The sequence below is a fragment of the Apostichopus japonicus genome, chromosome 18 (assembly GCF_037975245.1).
Source record: "Apostichopus japonicus isolate 1M-3 chromosome 18, ASM3797524v1, whole genome shotgun sequence".
NCBI lineage: Eukaryota > Metazoa > Echinodermata > Holothuroidea > Aspidochirotida > Stichopodidae > Apostichopus > Apostichopus japonicus.
In genome coordinates this window covers 17,341,365-17,362,820 of record NC_092578.1, presented here as the reverse complement: position 1 = coordinate 17,362,820, position 21,456 = coordinate 17,341,365, and the positions used below count along the sequence as shown (strand labels likewise).

The following is a 21,456-nucleotide window of genomic DNA, read 5'->3' as shown; positions in this document are numbered from 1 at the left end:
AAACAGAAATTGTAGGCCGCAGCACTTGCATTTGGTCTGTGACAGGTGGCTGTAATAGATCAAATATTGCGTTCTGCAAATACAAGTTTTTTTTAGGCATTGTAGAGCAACTTTAAACATAATCTTGGCAATTGTTTCTTTAATTAAGACAAGGTTTGCTTTGTTTATTGAAAAGAAGAAAATTGTATCTACCTCTGGTCGATTCATGTTTATGGTCATGGATTCATCTCATCTTTGGATATTGTTCGCTTTCTTCTCCTTTTTCAAAGCCGCATATTTCCAGTGTCCTAGAGAATGTAATTGCTACTGGTTTTCAGTATCGACCGCCATTTACTGTCAAAGTCAAAATGGACCAGCGATCACAAACATAGGCGATGGATTTCCTCTGGAAGTGACAACTTTAGTAGTCACAAATTCAAATATATCTACCTTACGTGATGGAAATCTCGACAGTTTATCTAACTTAACCGAACTGAAGATGTTATCACTATCTTCGAATGGAATCGGATTTCTTAACGTTTCTTATTTCCATAATCTTAACAATCTTTCCTCGTTGGCAGTCACTGGTAACAACTTGTCATCTTCGTCACTTAGTGTTTTTAAGATACTCCATGAGTTATTGTTCATTAACTTGGCTCAAAATGAATTAAGGAGTATACCTGACAAAGCATTTGAGGCTAATGTTAATCTTGATGTACTGATCCTCGAAAACAACAAAATTAGCCACATAAGTAGGTATGCCTTTAAAGGATTGTCTTTACTCTCGTTGTTACTCCTGTCTGGGAATTTGATAAGCACTCTTCATCAAGATGTATTCCTTGATTTAATATCTCTCAATTCTTTACATCTTGAAAATAACGCCTTGGAAACAGTTTCTATCCCTCTTTGGCGTAGTAACACAGAAATAAGGAGCGTCAATCTGGCCATGAATAAGTTACAAATGTGGAATTTGGATGTGTTTCAGAATCTTACTTCGACTGTTTACATCACGTTGGACAGGAATCAATTGCGAATTTTCACATGTTATGAAAAATACATGCTTTCAGAGGTCACCCACGTTGATTTATCCCACAACCTGCTATCAAACATACCTACTGATTGTTTTTTGGCATTTCCGAATCTGAAAATATTGAGAGTAACTAGCAATCGAATCCATTTAGTCAAAGAATATTCGTTCTTACATTTACCGAAGCTTTACACCTTGGAACTGGACGATAACTTCATCACTAGCTTACCACCTAAATTACTGGATGCCGTTTTCAATTTCGTTGACTTGACCGTGCGAAATAATAATATAAGTGTAATCCCCGAAGGGTTGCTGAAGGCGGGTGGTGATTTCCGATTGGAAATAGACGGTAATCCATTGGTATGTAATTGCTCTAACGTTCACTTCTACGAATGGCATTTGAGGTGGAATCGTCAATTTCCACCATTATTAATCTGTGAGGAACCGATTAACATGAAAGGTGTACAATTCCAGAAAAGTAACTTGACCGACATATGTAATTCTACAGAACCCCAAAAAGACCTATCTGAACTTACTACTGTGTTCAACGAAGATGTGGTACCCTTCATCAATACCAATGTAACAGGCGAGATAACGGTTACACATGGCTTCTTGATTGGAATGTTCTTACTTGTAGTAATAATATTGGTTATTGAATGCCTTATCCAAGCAAGAAACATAATGTGAAGCTTTCGACGACTACAACAGGTCTGGAGCATTCAACAGTTATAGTCATCATTTTGTATATGGGATAATCGGCTGCAGCGGAATAAAACAAATACTTTTAATCATTGTCGACATGATTGTGAATGTCTTGATAACCACTCTATTTTTACGCAGACTAAATTTCATCATAGCTGAACACGTATATCCCTCTATCATGTGATGTTTAACTTGCTAATGATTTTACACTGAACGAAACTCAAGAACTGTTGGTTTTCTGCTACTAAATGGAAAAAAAATGGAAAAACTACACAACTGCAGCTTGCTGTGTTTCAACAAAATCAAAAATATATTTCGAGACACAATTTTAAGTTAATTTGCAACCCCCAAACATGCCTTTTATTCCCGGAATATGGCACTCATGTTACACATCGAACGATGCATTCTGGGGAATAGACTATGCTTGGTCTCCAGGGTTGTGCTAACAGCTCCTTTAGAATTGTTCAAGTGTAGGGTTGAAAACGGCGGGAAGGTATTTAACACCACCATCTACTCACCTGTATCCTCACCTGATTATAACATAACTAAACAAAGCGTATTCTTGAGGACGAGCGATCTTCCGGTACATAATTGTCTTTTTTGAGTGATAGTATCAAATAAAACCAATTTAGCTCATATGGTAAACACCTTTCAGAATACCATATATGGAATCAACAGGTAAACTATAGAGGTGACACCAAATGAAGGCAGTATTTGAAGAAGAACGGTCAGCTTTTTTCCCCTATGATATAATGACTTGCTAGAATTAGGCCTACCTGTTTTCCGGTGTTGCCACGAAATTACCAACAGACTGAGGGAAATTCCTCGGAAGTGGAATAAACATATTCTTCTGTTTTTAACAGTGCACACTTAAAAGTACTTAAAGCAGCATTTTGCGTTTTTTCGCCGTTTTCTACTTTTTTGACAAGTCCATCGAGTTTTTACATATATCAATCACAAAACAGCAAACTAAGATATTAGCAAAGTTTTTTCCCTGCACCAAAAGTGTTAATTTGCGAGTAATTAAGGACATTTACAGATAATTAGAAAAGTGTCCTCCGACAAATTATACATTTAATATTAATCGCATACAGTCCCTCCAACCCACTAGTTTGAATTCAACCAATCAGAGATGCAGGTTTAGTTTTGAGCCGTTGCTAAAAATAGATTCAAAACGTCGAGTTGGTAACTTGGTACAACCAGCGAGCTGGTACTCTAACAGCTCCCTGGTACAGCTGCCATAGACAATCTACCCAAATCAAGCATAGTGTTGTATTACGTATTGGACAATGACGTTCGTAGCTTTTAAATATTCATATGATGGGCGAGATTTATTTGGATCCCATCGGAAAATATCTTCGAGAAGAACAAAGTTGTAAATTTTTCAACTTTTATACCACCATTTGAAGTAAGACTTGTATAGATAAGCTAGTTATGTATGTCGTTATGGCATCGTGGAATCAGTGAGGTTGAGAAAAACCATAGAAAAGGACGAAAAATGCTGCTTTAAAAATGCACGCCTGGGATATGCAGGTGCTTAAATATTGTTCTCGTTCAAATTCTATTAGGACCAAAGGCGAGTTACAAGTATCTATATGGTACGCCACTATACTGCCTGCGCTTCATTCGTTAATATGGGATGCGTTTCGTCACAAGTTTATTTTATATATGGGAATGAATTATCATTTTTACCCTGATTTCTGCTGTCATATTAATGAAACTCAGTTGCCTTTATCATTACTACGTTATCCGGAACGAAAGAAGCCTCTTACATTACCGTTATTATATAAAACGACTTGCTAATAACATGGTAAAACATACATTAAACATCAGATATATCATGCCACCGACACATAATTAACATTTGAGATGTACTTTATCAAAATGTAAATAAAAGAAAAGAGAGTCCGCACTCTTATAATTAATATGCGTATTTTATTAAAACACTCTCGTATTGTGTTTTTCTTCATTTTTCGGAGAAGATCTCTGCCAGCCACGCTTCTTTGTAGATGCATATAATTCTCGTCTAGGTATTGTTCATAGAGCAAAGAAATGAATATTATCTTGATCTTTATTTTTTTTTGAAGGAAAGGTTAATATATTGTTGCTTCTTTAAAGAGGAAAGTTGTATCAATTGCTGGTTGGTCCTTGTTCATTTTGATAAGTGAGCTGGAATGATTATGGCTTCATCACAGCTTTTGAGATTGATCGCTATATTTTTCGTTTTCAAAGCCGCATATTTCCAGTGTCCTAGAGAATGTACTTGCTACTGGTTTCCAGTATCGACCGCCATTCACTGTCAAAGTCACGACAAGCCAGCGATCACAAACATAGGCGATGGATTTCCTCTGGAAGTGACAACTTTAGTAGTCACAAATTCAAATATATCTACCTTACGTGATGGAAATCTCGACAGTTTATCTAACTTAACCGAACTGAAGGAGTTATCACTATCTTCGAATGGAATCGGATTTCTTAACGTTTCTTATTTCCATAATCTTAACAATCTTTCCTCGTTGGCAGTCACTGGTAACAACTTGTCATCTTCGTCACTTAGTGTTTTTACCATACTCCATGAGTTATTGTTCATCAGCTTGGCTCAAAATGAATTAAGGAGTATACCTAACAAAGCATTTGAGGCTAATGTTAATCTTGATGCACTGATCCTCGAAAACAACAAAATTAGCCACATAAGTAGGTATGCCTTCAAAGGATTGTCTTTACTCTCGTTGTTAGTCCTGTCTGGGAATTTGATAAGCACTCTTCATCAAGATGTATTTCTTGATTTAATATCTCTTAATTCTTTATATCTTACAAATAACGCCTTGGAAACAGTTTCTATCCCTCTTTGGCGTAGTAACACAGAATTAAGGAGCGTCAATCTGGCCATGAATAAGTTACAAATGTGGAATTTGGATGTGTTTCAGAATCTTACTTCGACTGTTTACATCAGTTTGGAAAACAACCATCTGCGAATTTTCACATGTTTTGAAAATTACATGCTTTCAGAGGTCACTCACGTTGATTTATCCAACAACCTGCTATCAAATATACCTACTGATTGTGTTTTGGCATTTCCGAATCTAAAAGTATTGAAAGTAACTAGCAATCGAATTCATTTAATCGAAGAACATTCGTTCTTACATTTACCGAAGCTTTACACCTTGGAACTGGACGATAACTTCATCACTAGCTTACCACCTAAATTACTGGATGCCGTTTTCAATTTGTTTGACTTGACCGTGCGAAATAATAGTATAAGTGTAATCCCCGAAGGGTTGCTGAAAGCGGGTGGTGATTTCCGATTGGAAATAGACGGTAATCCATTGGTATGTAATTGCTCTAACGTTCACTTCTACGAATGGCTTTTGAGGCCGAATCGTCAATTTCCACCCTTAATCTGTGAAGGACCGATTGACATGAAAGGTGTACCACTGTTAGAAAGCAACTTAACTGAAAGATGCAATTCTGATCTTACTACTGTGCTAAACGAAGATGTCACAACCCTCGCTAATACCAGTGTTACGGTCATGATCGTTCAATATGGCTTTATAATGGGAATTTTCTTATTCGTCATACTATCATTAGGTGTTGCTTATCTCAGAAAAAGGGAATCCGATTGAAGTATTTTCAATTCTTTATCTAAGACTTTAAATTTATTGTTTGGATAGGTTTTCTTACTTGCTTGCCACTGCTGATATTGCATGGGTATTTTAGACTGTAACACACAACACATTAGCGCAGCCTCAATGATAAATCTGTCAACTATATACCTTTTTAAATATCCATTCCAGAATATGGACAGATGGACACAGTACTAGTATGTTTACACGTACTCATTTTTAATAGGATGTAACATACTGACTTGCAACTCGCAACACTGCAGTAGCTCTGACATGAAATTGTGTATTAGGGTATTCTGGTGACAACAAAATGTGAACCTTATATTGTAGAGTAAAATATTCAACACTCCTGGTTGTCACCCATCTCATTATCATAATTTTTGATTGCCGGAATGTAACCTATTTTAACTGACTAATCCTTCAACTACTCCAGGAGGTTGGATCACAGTAGGGGGTCTGTGATGTCATCTGGGGAAGTGCTCTTTGGAAGCTTTATTAAAGCTATTATAATATTTTTTATTGATTGTCCTTGAAGGCTGATACTTTTGGAATGATTGTATAGTTGTCAAAGTTCTCTGTACTTAGAATTTCATCAAAATGTTTCTTTTTTTGTAGAATTTTTATGTAAATAAATGATTGAGAAATTTGTAGAGAAAGACAAAGACCTTTTCAGCTGAAGTGCCCTAATGACATCATCCATTCTGCTGTTGCCAGATGCATTTACAAAATATCACTAAATTATAAAAAAAATCATATCTTCGCATTACAAAATGCTATGAGTATTGAGTGACAAATTCTTTGCTGTACAGAGTCTACTGAATTATATATAAGTGCTCACTGTGTAGCAGCGTTGTCAGTTGGCCTTTTTTAAGGCCAAAATGACAAATTTGACCGTTTTGTCTTTTAAATTTCATTAGCCGTTTGGCGGGTAGCTTTGTTTTGGGCATTTTGTTTTGAAGTGGACTACAAACTTAAGAGAACAAAGTCATACTGTTCAGACTTATTCAAGTTTGCACAGAGGCCTACTCGTAGGTGTAAACTTTGAATGTTTTTAACACATTTCACTGCTTCAATGTTCATCTAAGAAATCCCAATTGCAACGAATTGCGAACCTGTCATAAAACAACAGCAAATTCTTATTTAGCGATTTTTCACTATATGGAACGCGAAAAGGGCAAAATTATTTCGTTGTCTAAACTAAGTTTATTGTTGTCTTATCTAAGTTTGTTGTTGTTGCTGTATTACCATACTGTTGCTCAAACTCACTTTGATGTCTAAACTTCTGTTGTCTAAACTTACGTCGTTGTCTAAACTTACGTCGTTGTCTAAACTTACGTCGTTGTCTAAACTTACGTTTTTGCCATGGGTACTGTTCAGCAACTGCTCAACCGAGTGATTTAAAAAAATAGCTTTTCGCACGAAATTCAACTTGCGCTGCATATGCTTACTATAGGCACGTCGTTAATTAGGACAGCATGGTAAAACAACAGCAACAAACTTAGTTTGGACAACAACAAAATTTAGTTTAAACAACGAAATAAGTTTTCCATTTTCGCGTTCCATATTTCACAGCCAATTTGGCCATTTGCGACACAGAAACACTGGCAACCCTGCTGTGTAGCCTACATGTTTTCTTTCATTAATATGTATTACAGCGCCGAAACAGGTTAAAGTGGGGGAAATATTCATTTGAAACTGCAATTATGCATTCTCCGGAAAATATTATAATATATTTTACATAACAAGTACTTATAAAATGTTTAAATTTATATAATCTTTGAATTTTAAGTTTTTATAATAAGAAACCCTTTTAAATGTGTCATTTTGTAAAAGGCAAAAAAGGACTTTTTAGATGTTTAAAGATCATGCTTATCATTACTCCAGAAAAACCTTGTTGTGAATAATGATTCCAACTTTTCTAAGCGACATCAACTATTTTATTAAGTCTAGGCACCGCACAGAACCACTCAAAAATTCAACTGTAGTATTTCTTTCTTTCTCTCATTAAACTTGCTTAACGTCATATGATGTAAATCTTGAACTTCTTTATTTATTTATTTGTTGTCGCCAAACGTTGTTATTTTGTAATCTTTCAATATTTGGGTCACTTATGCCATTAAGTCGATGGACATGTAATATTTCTTTCTTTCTTTCCCTCATTAAACTTGCTTAAAGTCATGTGACGTAAATCTTGAACTTCTTTATTTATTTATTTGTTGTCGCCAAAAGTTGTTATTTTGTAATCTCTCAATATTTGGGTCACTTATGCAATTAAGTCGATGGACATGTAATATGTACAATGATAATTTGTATGGCTCATCGGTTTCCTTTGCATAATAACTATATTTCTGTTTTTCCCTCTAATATCGATTATGCAAATTCAGACGAGTAACGTATTATAACTAATTCCCTGCTTGGATGATAGCAGTGGTGTCTTTAAAGACAATATATATATATATATATATATATATATATATATATATATATATATATATATATATGCCTACTTACGTGACGATACAGGTTTATAACAGTGGGATATGCATATATATACAAAAGACGAATGAGGTGAAAACCGAAAATTTTCGACGACTTGACTTTCAACCTTTGATGCCAGATTTTCAGTTGTATCAATTATCACAAGTGGCAGATGTCATGAAATAAAGTTATCCAGATCGAATTCCATTTCCTCGGCCCCATGTGTGTTTGTTTCCTTATCTAATTTCTGCTGCACTTTCGTTTAATTACACAAAAAATCAACACATATTGTTTGGTTTAAACTCACGAGGATACTCCATTATTACAGTGTGACATTTATAAAGTCTGGTTATAGTATGTATATATATATATATATATATATATATATATATATATATATATATATATATATATACATAGTAGTAAGTTGAGTCTCGTCTATCCGACATGCACAGTCATTAACCTCCGCCACGTATCACAATCTTGCGCAAGGTTTATTGCTTCCTCGAAATTGTTAATATTAATGTCCTTAAAGCATCATTTTGCGTCCTTTTCTATGATTTTTCTCAACCTCACTGATTCCACTTTGCCATAACGACATACATAACTAGCTAATCTATTTATATTTTACTTCAAATGGTGGCATAAAAGTCGAAAAATTTGCAACTTTCAACTTTGTTGTTCTCCAAGATATTTTCCGTTGGGAACCCAATAAACCTCGCCCATAATATGAATATTTAAACACTACGAACGTCATTGACAGATACGTAATATAACACCACGCTTGATTTGTGTACAGTCTATATGGCAGTTGTACCAGGGAGTTGCATAACAACTCCCTGGTACAACCAACGCGAAGTCTTGAATCTATTTTTAGCAACGGCTCATAACTAAACCTGCATCTCTGATTGGTTGAATTCAAACTAGTGGGTTTGGCGGAATTGTATGCGATTAATTTTAACTGTGAAATTTGTCGAGGACACTCTTCTCATTTATCGACATAAATCGTTAATTACTCGCTAATTAACGCTCTTGGCAGGGTGAAACTTGGATGGTATCTTAGATAGCTGTTTTATGATTGATACATGTAAAAAAATCGATGCACATGTTAAAAAAGTGGAAAAAAGCGACCCAACGCAAAATGCTGCTTTAAATTGCGACTTTATTTTTCCAAGCAAGGCAGTCACGGGCCTTCCTACTGGTTAAGCAGTATATCTCAGTGCTTCTCTTAAAGCAACCTTTGCTGGAATGAATATATATATATATATATATATATATATATATATATATATATATATATATATATATATATATATATATATATATATATATATATATATATATATATATATATATATATATATATATATATATATATATATATATATATATATATATATATACAACAGCGAGACCTTTTCCATCCTTATTCCTTTCCTTTGCTTCCTTTCACTCCATCCTCTCTCATTTGCCCTCCTTCCCTCTTCCCTCCCTCCAATTTCTACCGGACGAAATAACACCTTTCGCAGAGACTGACTGGCAATGGGCTCATGTTTTTGCGTGCTAGGATAAAATTACAAATAGCGCCACTAGTTTTTTTTTTTTTTTTTTTTTTTTTTAGTTTGCTACTTTGCTGGCCTTAGCAGGAATATGGACGTATTCAGGTTGACACCGCTTATGAATAACCGAGAATGATTCGCTGCGTCTCGAGCAAGAGGCACATTAACAGTGAAACAGACTGGCAAATTACTGAGGATTTACATTAAAATATTACGTGATACAGATTCGTTTGGATAAAAGGTGAAATAACTGGTTCATGAAAACTGACATACGAGGCAAGTTATATTTCTTAATTTTTGTTTATAGCAATAGTACTAGTATGTATATGCCTTCGTATAGGCTATAGTACTGAAATTCATGCATGCATGGGATGGAAAGGCCCTGGATTATCAATTCTTGAAATTATTAGCTTGTAGAAATGTCAGAAGTAACGTACGTACCAATATTACCATTCAACTCAGTCCCGCATTTAGGCTATTCAGATTTGCTCCCAATTTAAAATAAATTGGCAATTAATGTAATTGACGTTTCATTGCCGATTTGGAATGGGTTTTTGTGTTTTTTACCTCCGACACCTTAACGAAAGGTTTAGGTAGTATGTTTGACTTAATCTTTTTCATAATTTGGTGAGTTTGAACCTTTTCTCGTCATTGCCAGGTATTCATTCATTCGTACGCCTACACCCCCTCCCCCTCCCCAACAAAAAAGGTGGGTTATGAATATGCACAAAAAAAAAAGAGTAATTGGAAATGAAAAATGTCTACTCTTTACATTGAGTAACTTATCGACTGGGATCATCCCCTGGCGGATCTAGTAGTTTATAAGAAGGAAGGTGTCCCTGCAAACCGATATTAATGTAGAGAGGTCGGGGGGGGGGGGTCAGCCCTCCCCCTCTACACAAACATCAGTTATCTTTGGACGTCAAATGGTATACAGTCTGAAGTATACATAAATCAGGCCTATACAATTAAGTCTAAACGCAAGGCTGTGCTAATAACTGTTTTACATTTTGTGTGGGGTGAAGACGGGGTCGTGTACAATCCCCCCCCCCCCCCCTACCAGACCACCACTGCCCTTTCCCGGATTCGCGCCTGTAACCCGCCCACGTTCCTCTGTAGCTGCGCTATATACCTTTGCCAGACCCATGTCTTTGATATCAGTTGTAACCATTCAATGAGGTTTAAAGGGTGTGAAGACTCGCGCAAAAATAAACGTCTAATGCCAGTAATCTGACCTAGTTTCGAATGAGGTGTAACAGAATTGTTAGACACCACCATCGATCCCAGAAAATACACACACAGCTTGCTGCCGTCGGTAATTAGACACTAGTGTACAGTCAGTAACACAGCTGCAGTCAATACCCACAGCACAGTGTACAAACGATACAGCGATGGACTCAGGTCCAGCTAAAGATAACAAGGTATCACGTTTCATTAGTGACACGAACAAAACGTCACTTGCAAGCGACAGAAAGTTAACTTTTTCAGATGGCCGCACGCGGTTTGGGGCGAGCCTTCAATGCCTTTGGTTATCCGGGTGGTTGAAGATGATAGCGTAACAAAAGTGCTGGAATTTCCTCTCTTTTTGGGGGAAGGCGTGGGGGGATTGATGATATTTGCATCTGGCAACCGAAGAGAGAATTATTTCCTCACGGCAATTCAACTGTTTTTGTGTCTGTGTGTCTTTATTATATTTCATGACCTTATTCACAGAGGAAAATCATATTTCTCCAGACAGATAGGTTGCATTTTGTTGAAATTCTAAATACAACAGAGAACATTGACAGCTTAGCAAACATTCCCAATATATCACATTTCAATGATAAATCAACAAGGAGATTATAATAGGAAAATAAAGGCCTTTGATTACGTCACAGACCACCTACTGTGATCCACTGCCAGGAGAGATCAAGAGCTAAGCCTGTCAAAACATATCGGTTATCTTTCCATACTCTTATTTCAATCGACTACATTTCGAGTTAGAAACCAGATATGGAGATGGGCTTTTCAACTAAATAATGTGTGGAATATCTGTCTGTTTGAGATAAGTGTAATATTGTCTGAGACTGACACCGGAATATCCCTTTAAATCCTACTCCTCCTCCTCCTGCTCCTGCTCCTTCTCCTCCTCCTCCTCTTCCTCCTCTCAGACCTCAAAACATAAGGGGTGTGTAGGGGGAGGGGTACACATTCAAAAGAAGTTTGTCATAACGCTCCTATGACATCACACCTGTTTGCTTCAAGTTCATTTAAGTTGGTACATAACGTATCAACGTCAAATATTGTTATCTCGATAAAGGTGCGTTTGAATGAAATGATAATTGCTTTCACCACTGCAGGATTCGTATATATATGATCCTCTTTCATCGGTGGAAAAATAAATTTTCACCGGAACAATTTTACTTTATCCTCAAGCCTGCATTTTCCTTCCTCTCTGTATAGGAAATGTAATTGTCAAATTTAGCTCATCTTGAAAGCCTCACCTTTTAGTCTGGGAAAAGTACTGCATTTGAAAGCTTTTAACAAATCTGAGATGCTAGAATTCGGAGGCAAAATTTGACTGATAACCTTTAATCAGTGCGTTTTAAAAGAAGTTCAGTTGGTATAGGGAACCTCTTGATCTCTCTCCCCCCCCCCCACCCCGTACAAAAACATAGAAACAAAATACATGGTTCCTTTGTGTGGGTGGAATACAAACATTAAATTGTGTTTTTCCTTATCTCTTATTCTAAAGACTTGATAGCTTTTTTCTCCCTCGTTAGTTCCAAGGCAGAGAATTTCACGTAACGGTAGTCTCTGAGATGGTAAGTCCATACAGAACAAACGGCTGTTTGTCACAAGTCTACACTCAGACATGCTTAATCTAGCCAGTACATCTCGGATCAGTTATCGATCTTTTCTTTCAAGTATTTCATCGGATAAACTCTTGTTTAAGGTTATCTGGCCTGTCGTTCTTCATGCATCGTCGCTTTGTGTAATTAGTCGCTTCATTTGTTTACTACAATCTGTCGAGTATTCCATTGCTCCGAGGTCTCCGAGGTTGTTGGTGGTTAGGCCTCCTTAGCCTACAACGCCATCGACCGATATGATATGCGATCGATACCAAACCAAAGTACTCTACACGAATTATAAACAGGAGCCGAACAATATCATCGGTCGTTCAACTCCATTCGGAGATTTCTTCACTGAATTTCGTTTTCTCTCTCTCCGTTTTTTTTTGGTCGTCTTCTTTCCTTTTCGTTCTTGGATCAAATGTCTCATATTTCGTAAGCTAAAGCAAATGAACTATTTGCGTCCACATGACCCTTTTGTAGCTTTGTCTTATTTGTCCGTATTTAGTTGGTAAAAAATATCCTTTTTGCACTAAAAACAGAGACATAAAAGACAGAAATGATATCGTATTCTTGGAAATTTAAACTACTTGCAAGTATAGAATTAAGAAATAGAACAACACGGTCGTTAGACCACGACGGTTGGTTTTGGCAAGACGGAAATTTCTGGTAAAAGAGCCACAAGTCGTTTAAAACCTCTAGAGATGCATTGTGCGGCTAGCCACAAGTGGATATTGAGATGGGTCAAGTTATGTACATACACTATATTGATACAACGTTTGAACAATGTTTATTATTCACATATATATATATATATATATATATATATATATATATATATATATATATATATTCAAATACTCATATATATTTATATATATATTCAAATGCAGGTAACATATCTTGGATTTAAATATCTACATAGATATGCGATATAATGTTTCACACACATTAGATTTATGCATGGGCCTACTATACACATATAGGACTATAAACTAGATTTAACACTTTGTCCTGCAATGACATCCATACTGGCACGTATACATATAGCTTATGTCAACGTTAAAGTGGACACAAATCCTCATCTTCTTTAGCATATTATGACAGAGATCCTAAAGTGATATAAATAACTCCTTCTGACAGCTAAATTAAATCTGGCTCCAAATTTGGGAGATACCCAAAATTGTGTCTGGTAGGCCGGTTATTTCGTACATCTGTGATACGATTATTTAGTGTTGCTATTAAAAAACTGTTAAAAATCTTTAAAAAAAAGAAGAAAAAATGAATAAACAAAAAATAAACAAAAACAAAAAACAGTCTTCCACATTGTTAAGCTTTTAAGCTTTATGGAAGACTTCCCTCCACTTTGTATTTTTGTGGAAAAATAAAATAAATAAATATTACCCGAAATCTGAAATCTTTTACTTTCTCTGTGTTTTTCTTTTCATATTTTCAAGGCAGAGAGTTGTTAAATATTGCCATCATTATACTGAGGTCATGTCAGGAGCTTCAATATTTCAGATTTGTTGTTTACAAAAGACATGTATCTCTATTACAGAAAAAAAAACTTTGAAATAAATAAATAAAATATCTTACAAAAAAGGGAGAGGCAAGAAACACGTGACTCGATGATGTCATGTTATACTTACTCAAGTCGTCAAGCTTGTGTGCGTGTGTGTGGGTGCGTGGGTGTGTGTGTGAATATTAAGCCTGCGATATCTACCGGAATTGAATAAATATTCCTGAACTATTTTTTCATCACAGTTATTTCTCTCATATAGACCAATGGTGATAATTGGATATTTTTTTGTTTGTCTCATTGAAATCATATTTATATTTAAAAGTTTAAAATCAAATAAACGTGGACATGTGTGCATACATGTCTAGGCCTCACAAAACTGGTGACATGGGACAAAAGAAATTCCTGTCACCGGTTGTCGAACAATAGAGAACAATAGTCATCGGTTATCCAGACAAAGGGTTAGAATAAAGGGAAATGTCATCGGTTGTATAATAGATAATGGGTGTACTCGGACATACTGTCCACACTCTAATAGAATCGGATATGTCAGATTAAGGTTATACGATATACCTGACTCGTACTCTAGGATATAGTTACCTGTACTCGCTCAGCATGAATTTGTACTCGTACCCGAGTTCTCGTATATTGGTACTCATAAAATATGGGGGGTGGGGGAGAGGGGGCGAAAACATCGCAAAAGGCAATGTCTTATATACACTTATATTGTCTAATATACGTTACTTTGTTTTCTTTGTGAATTCGATGCGTCGCATGTTCATTTGTGAGGGTAAACAATTTTTTTTTTTCGAATGAGATATCTTAAAACTTGCCGGATATTCTGGTCATTCTCTTTCAGACATTTCCAAATATCTCTTCAATCTCACCAGATTTCTGATGTCTTATTTCCGATTTCTTTTTCCCATTCCAAGTAAGAACCAAAAATGACCCTCCAAATCGCCAACTTCCCACCTTTGTGCCTCCTGTATATAGCAAACACAAGTCTAAACTAAAGCATTTTCTCGAGATTTTATTTTCATGCTGCCGGAGCCCTTAGCGGTACAAAACAAGACGAGGCTTCATGCTCGTGCAAATTAAAGTTTGGGGGTGTTTGTTAAAAAGCGTTTGAAGTGGGTAGAGCGAGTTTAGCAAATAGCTCGATTGAACGTATTGAGCGAAAGGTACTCGAATTGGTGTGTGTAGAAAAACTTTGTGAAATGCGCGCGGCCATGTTCAAAGGAAGTGTTGACGAAATCCAGCGCAAACAAATTGACACGACTGTCAACAGTTGAGAAGGTCAAAGGGCATCGGCATTGTCATCAAAACATGCTAGAAATTAGTTATTAAATAATAGTCACTCATATACTCAAGCTTTCAATATAAGTACCGTACAGTACGCTATTATGTTGCCAGTTGCCACCCTTAAATCAGAGGTTTATCTGACTAACACACTTAATTGACGAATTGAAATTTCACGAACGTCCAAGAATTATTCGGATGGCGACAAAAAACCTACCAGAAGATTACTTTTGAAAAGTTTTATCAATCTTGGATCAATTTAGGAGAAGTGTTGGGGTTGGGTTGCTGGTACATATTTTTTAATGGAAACTCGATGTTACAAAAACGTACAACAATATACGTTATTTTCAGTCTGACAAAATGCTTGTCAAATTTATGAAGATATTAAGCAAATTATTACTAAATCTCGTATATGATTCCGTGATTCCCATATTTTTTTTGAGTATGGGAATTTGACGAGGCAAAATGAGACGAGAACAGAGGAAGAAACACAATTATTATTTCTGTCTCTGTCTCTCCGTCTTTCTCCGTATAGTGATTTCATTCGGGGAAAAGGGGGTAATATCGTTGATGTTTTTGGCAGCTCAAGTATACAACTTTACACACTTAAAAATTATTGTTGTGAGTGCGGTATACCAAAGGTGATGTCACATGGTCACCTGATGTCTTAGGAATGTTTCAGGAATGTCTGAAATAGGTTTCCTAAAAAGCTGACTTTTATTCCCATTTTTCACGTATTTAACGTCCGAAATTGGTAAAGTTAATTACAGCAATGTAATTAGAGTGAGTTAAGGATTACGTACAGGCAAAATGGTGGGATTTTATGTTCATGGAAAAGTCTCCATAGTTAGTCTTTAAGGCAGGCTAAACTTGTATATCGATGGAACAGGAACCTTGGCTTGTGTCAGTTATTTTGAAAGCCCACAAAAGGAACCCCCTACTGGTCCTTCACGTTCAATAATTGATTGACATCTGGTACACTTCGAATTTAGATTGTTTATCTCTGATTTAATCCAATTCTTTATTGTCTAACAACAAAAAAATCAAATCGTATCTAATCTTTTGTGACTGTGATATTTCTCCGAAAGGAATCAAATGCTCAGCGGTTCCGTTCAATAACATAAATTTTGGGTTTTTTGTTTTCGTAAATTCACCTGTCAATCCACCTCTAAGCCTCTTGTAACACTAATGAGTTGCTCCGCCTACACACTTTGTTAGGCAACTTGATTCACTGTATAGTATAAAGGAGGAAATGTTGGATTTTAACGATTAGGGTTATATGAAAATGAAAGTATTGTTACTGGCAGAAAGACCTTGCAACAGGTTGCATTGACCTTTTAATTGACTTTTTAAAACCTCGAGTAATCATTAGCAAAAATAAAATCGATCAATTGTAGAGGAAATGGCTGGTGAAACGATGACCTAATGTTATGCACTGAATGACACATAGGTCTGAGTCGTGTATATGCTTATTAGTGTCATTTGTCAACATATAGTACACTGTACCTTTGGATTAACTCTCATATCGGTACATCAGTTGGCGTATGCGTGAACGTATGTATGCGTGTATGTGTGCGTGGGTGCGTGCATGTGTGTATGCCTTAAAATCATAAGGTCCCCGGTTCGAGTCACTCCAAGATTAATGTATGTCGTCCAGTTACATAGTTGTTGACAATTGACAATTCAAAATCATGGACGTAAAATATGAATCTAGGAGACTGACTTCGGTCAGCTTGCGGCTTTGAAGAGCCAATGAGGCTTTTTCGCGAGTTCCTGCTTGCAGGAGGATCTAAAATACATACAAACATACATATGTGTATATATGTATCCACGTATGTGTGGGTGTGTGTGCACGTATGTGTGTATGTATGTATGTATGTATGTGTGCACGTATGTATGTATGTATGTATGTAGTTTTCATATGGTAGTAAATGTTTGTTAGATTTATGTCTTAAGCAGACGTTTCTTTCCTTTACAAAAACAAAAACAGAAGGTTGATGTCTCCTTTAAGTTGAAACTTAAAGTTTTTATCGTTCAACAACCATTTAATCCACATGAACTCACCTGTCCGGTAAATATGGTCAATATAGCCTAACGGAAAACATACACATATACACGATTGACTTATATTTAACTCGACAAAAAAAAAAAAACAACCTGGAATAAGTGTTACAGTCAGTTCCTGTTTTCGATTCGTGATTCTGAAAGGTTAGTGTACGGAGCTGCATTTGGTTACTGCATGTGTAGTCTCCATTACTTCCCAACCGGTTGACCTCTCAAGGAAATTCAGCGGTTTCGTGGGAAATTTGTTGTTTTTTCCATCAAACATTAACAGTAATCAAAACACGACTTGTATTCTTTTGCTAAACATAGCTCTCATTGTGAATTCGTCCGCTTTTGGTATACCAAGCAGTTTATGCTGCCAGCGGGGGAGTAGGATTCTGACTTCTATTTGATTTTACTTTTCCATCTGCATTTTCCCGCGTCTTTGTCAGTGTGAACTTTTCAATCCAAGGGATTTATGCATAGCTTAGCAAGTCAACCGTATGCTGTCACAATATTATCTATACGGATATAGGTATGTATAACAATTAACTAGTCACGATCCATGTTATGTATAAAACTGATTTATTTCCTGCAGATATTTACGGGGTTATTATTATATATATATGTATATATATATTTATATCTTACACTTTATTCAAGAGATTTAAACCTATTTGTGTTACGTATTAAGGGTACAGTACCCGTCTATACCCTGTGGTTGAATAAGGGATATGGTTTTAACAATGACATTTCATTGTACGTAACACTGTGTAATTTCTGCATGTGATATGTATATCAATATATATATATCTATATATACAGTATAACATCGCGTATAATGCAGTATAGTATAAATTGTTCGGTATGTATCCCATAATTATCTATATCGGTATGTATTCCATAATTATCTATTGCTAAGCTCTGATTCGGAGAACCTAAATAAAACTACATTCGGTTGGGTTGTCCGCTGTCGACCGGGTAAATCTCCTTCTGTCTTGATAAAACTCACCGAGCTGAATCGGGGTGGTGCTATTTTTGAGACTATGGTTTCCATTACTATCGCTTGGCATGCGTTTTCTTGATCGTGAGAAGATAGACCGAGTGCTATGCGTAAGCTATACTTACTTTAATAATGAAGCCGTTCTTGACAAGCGGGCGTACGGTAGGCCTAAACATCACGAGCGAAATCTCTGAAATGTTATATGATACAAATTTGTATAGGATCATCGGAAAGGCGAAAAAGTACACATGCACGGAGCTGTCCAAGTGGTATGTGTAGTAACCGTGATATATCAGCCGTTTTGACATCTGGATAAAGACCTATAGGCCTATATCATGAGCAAAATTCTCGGGGATTAAAGGCATTGAAGACTCGTGTACAAAGAAACGTCTGATGCCGGTAATCTGACCTAACGGTTTCGAAGGAGGTGTAACAGAAGTGATAGACACCACCATCGATCCCAGCAAATACACACACGCACATCTTGCTACCGTCGGTAAGTAGACACTAGTGTACAGTCAGTACATGCAGCTACGGTCAATACACACAACACAGTGTACATAGCAGCGATGGACATCTCAGTAGGGTGTTGGTATGGTTTCCATAACAACGCCCAGATCTCAAGTCTAGATGAAAGATAACAAGGTATCACGTTTCATTACTTTCTGCATTTTGTAGCGACAAGAAAAAAACTTCACTTTCAAACAACGGAAAGTTAACTTTTTTTCAGAGGGCGGCACACGCGGTTTGGGGCGAGTCCTCTCAATGCCTTTAAAGTTTTTTTTTATAGATATAAAACAATATCACTTATAAAAGCAAAGTAGTACTTTTGAAGAAAAGTCACCCAAGAAAGAACATGGGCACGAACAACCAAACAACCGAACGACTGAACCGCTCTCAACCCCAGTCTCCTTGCATGGAGACTGTGACTGTGTTATCATCTTCAGGTGTGTATATGTCACGGTTCCTCTAGGAGGGGTACATAATGCTACACATGATCAAAGCCAATTGGGCCGAGAAGCGATCCTAGTACATTCTTGCTTGCTGCAGAACGGAAGGATGGAATCTCGACTATTTAAATATTTCATCAGCTTATATGTAAACTGATGCCGACTGTTGAATTGTTTATACCTAAACAAAAAGCTGTAGCGAGGAGGCTGAAAAGATGACCTCGACATGAGTAGAATTCTCATCAATAATTCACTTCAAGTTGGGAACAGATCTCTGTCCTTTTCTTGTATAGTAGATATTTTCTGGACAACAGCAAAATGACTTTTGTTTTGTCTGTAATGATTGCACAAATGGATTGTTTGCTTATAGGAGTGTAATCAAATAACGTACGTTAGGCTGATATATAGGCCTAAGCTTCAAAAATCTATTACCGTTGTTAACGTTAGTCAGTTTACTCAGTGTAAAGTAACGAACGGGATGTCAGAGCAGTGTGAACTATTAAATATCGCTGCAGTTGTAATGATAACTTAAATCTATTGAAACAAAAAACGGTAAAATTGTTGATTTGATTGACACGTTCCAATGACGTGCAGTACTCTAAAAACAAATTTCCTTCCTGGTTCGATATTAGCATCAATGCATGTATGTACGGTATCATACATATTCTCTTACTATATCATAAAGTTAATAAAATATTAATGCCACGACATGTTCCAAACGAAAACTTCAGAATAAACGGGGTAAATGATTCACTGTCGGATGCATATAATACGTTACAGATCATGTTCTAAATACTGCTTCGACCTTGAAATGAATCATTATTACTCTAAGACTTAAGGAAACGGGCATACTTTCCTCGTCATAAAGTGTCTTTTTTTGGCTAAGATCATGTATAGCATTATGTTCCCTTTGTAGGTGCGGTACTGTGATACACATCTGACGATCACACGGAATTGAGAGCGGATAAGTCGTTTTGGTTTTCTTTTCGTGCCTAGGTTCTTCCTTGAGTGAATTTTCTTAGATAAAAGCAAGACTGTATATGAATCGATCTAATACCTGTTCATTTTTCTGCTCTTATTCCACCCACGTACATTTGGTCACATCACCAAGCATGACCTCCAACATGATTGTGTCTAAGGTCAGGAAAATATCAATATTCTTGGCCCCGAGTTGTCAATCTCATACTTCTTTTGACTGTATTTACAACGTATATAAGTCAGTCAACGGTGTTAACAGACTCTTCGACTTTCACAAAACCCCATGGAACCCCCCCCCCCCCGCTACTGCGGACTCCTTTGCTCTCACTGGTCCCAGTTTTTCACGAACCCGTAGGAGCCTACGGCTACCAGACTGAGTAAGATCGATCATGAGTGAGTCAAATTCTATCTGATAGAACTATAGTTCATATAACTTACTCAATGCGTCGGTACACATAACGATTACAGTCCACGAGACCGAAGGTCCGCGAGACCGAAATGAAAAAAAAGGTCCGCGAGACCGATTTTCAATTTCGGTCTCGCGGACCTTTTTTCAATTTCGGTCTCGCGGACCTTTTTTTCAATTTCGGTCTCGCGGACCTTTTTGTAATTTCGGTCTCGCGGACCTTTTTTCAATTTCGGTCTCGCTGACCTTTTTTCAACTTCGGTCTCGCGGACCTTTATTCAATTTCGGTCTCGCGGACCTTTATTCAATTTCGGTCTCGCGGACCTTTTTTCAATTTCGGTCTCGCGGACCTTTTTCAATTTCGGTCTCGCGGACCTTTTTTCAATTTCGGTCTCGCGGACCTTCGGTCTCGCGGAATTCCCCCCACATAACAACACCCAAAATAGTATACAACTATACATATTGGAATTGATTCTTTAATCGTGCTGCACTTACTTATGGATTCTATTTGATGTGCCCCATAAAACAGGAGGTCTTAGACGAAAGAGACCTAGGTATCAACATTGACTCATCTCTGTAACCTTCTAAACATTGTCTCGAAGCTGCTAAAAGAGGTAATAGGGTTTTAGGTATGATCAAGAGGAACTTCAGTTTTCTGAAAGATGACATAGTTGTTAGGTTTTACAAGCAGTTGGTTAACTTAGGCCTCATCTAGAGTATGCTGTGCTGGCTTGGAACCCATATTTTGCTAAGGATAAGGAAGTACTCGAGAAGGTCCAGAGGAATGCTACTAGGATGATTAAAGAGTGTTCCTTATAATAGGCGGTTACAACTGTTGAATCTCACCACACTGGAGCTTAGGAGGTTACGTGGTGACTTGATTCATCCGGTTTTCAAGATTGTGTATGGTTTTGACAAATTATCCTTCACTGACTTTTTCATGTTTGCTAATAGTAGTTGCACCAGAGGTCATTGTCTTAAACTCCAAAAGTCACAAAGTAGGATTAATATTCGGTACACCTTTTTTTTCTAATAGGGTTGTTAATGATTGGAACGGTT

The 21,456-nt window shown here is 36.7% G+C and overlaps 3 protein-coding genes across 4 annotated transcripts in view; all 3 read left to right on the top strand.

Moving 5' to 3' along the window:
• LOC139958655 (uncharacterized) overlaps positions 1-21,456 on the top strand; it is a 234,684-nt gene that overhangs the window by 143,350 nt on the left and 69,878 nt on the right. The window lies entirely within an intron of this gene.
• Positions 1-21,456, top strand: part of LOC139958633 (serine-enriched protein-like) — a 58,893-nt gene that overhangs the window by 19,189 nt on the left and 18,248 nt on the right. The window contains exon 1 of one of the 2 annotated variants that reach the window (XM_071955854.1): positions 17,262-17,595. The exons of the other annotated variant lie outside the window; for it this stretch is intronic. The gene's annotated coding sequence lies outside the window, so the exon portion shown is untranslated. Of the gene's footprint in view, positions 1-17,261; positions 17,596-21,456 lie in introns of those variants that run through there. 2 annotated transcript variants of the gene reach the window in all.
• Positions 62-5,724, top strand: LOC139959137 (uncharacterized). Its single transcript, XM_071956734.1, has 2 exons — positions 62-1,484; positions 4,232-5,724. The coding sequence occupies exons 1-2, from the start codon at positions 206-208 to the stop codon at positions 5,329-5,331; spliced, it is 2,379 nt and encodes a 792-aa protein (XP_071812835.1). The 5' UTR covers positions 62-205; the 3' UTR covers positions 5,332-5,724.

What these genes read in the sequence shown, in the direction of transcription:
- LOC139959137 (XM_071956734.1), top strand. Translation starts at nt 206, where the DNA reads ATGTTTATGGTCATGGATTCATCTCATCTTTGGATATTGTTCGCTTTC. An exon ending in AGGTGTACAATTCCAGAAAA is followed by an intron (nt 1,485 to 4,231) that starts GTAACTTGACCG and finishes CCTCGTTGGCAG; the next exon opens with TCACTGGTAACAACTTGTCA.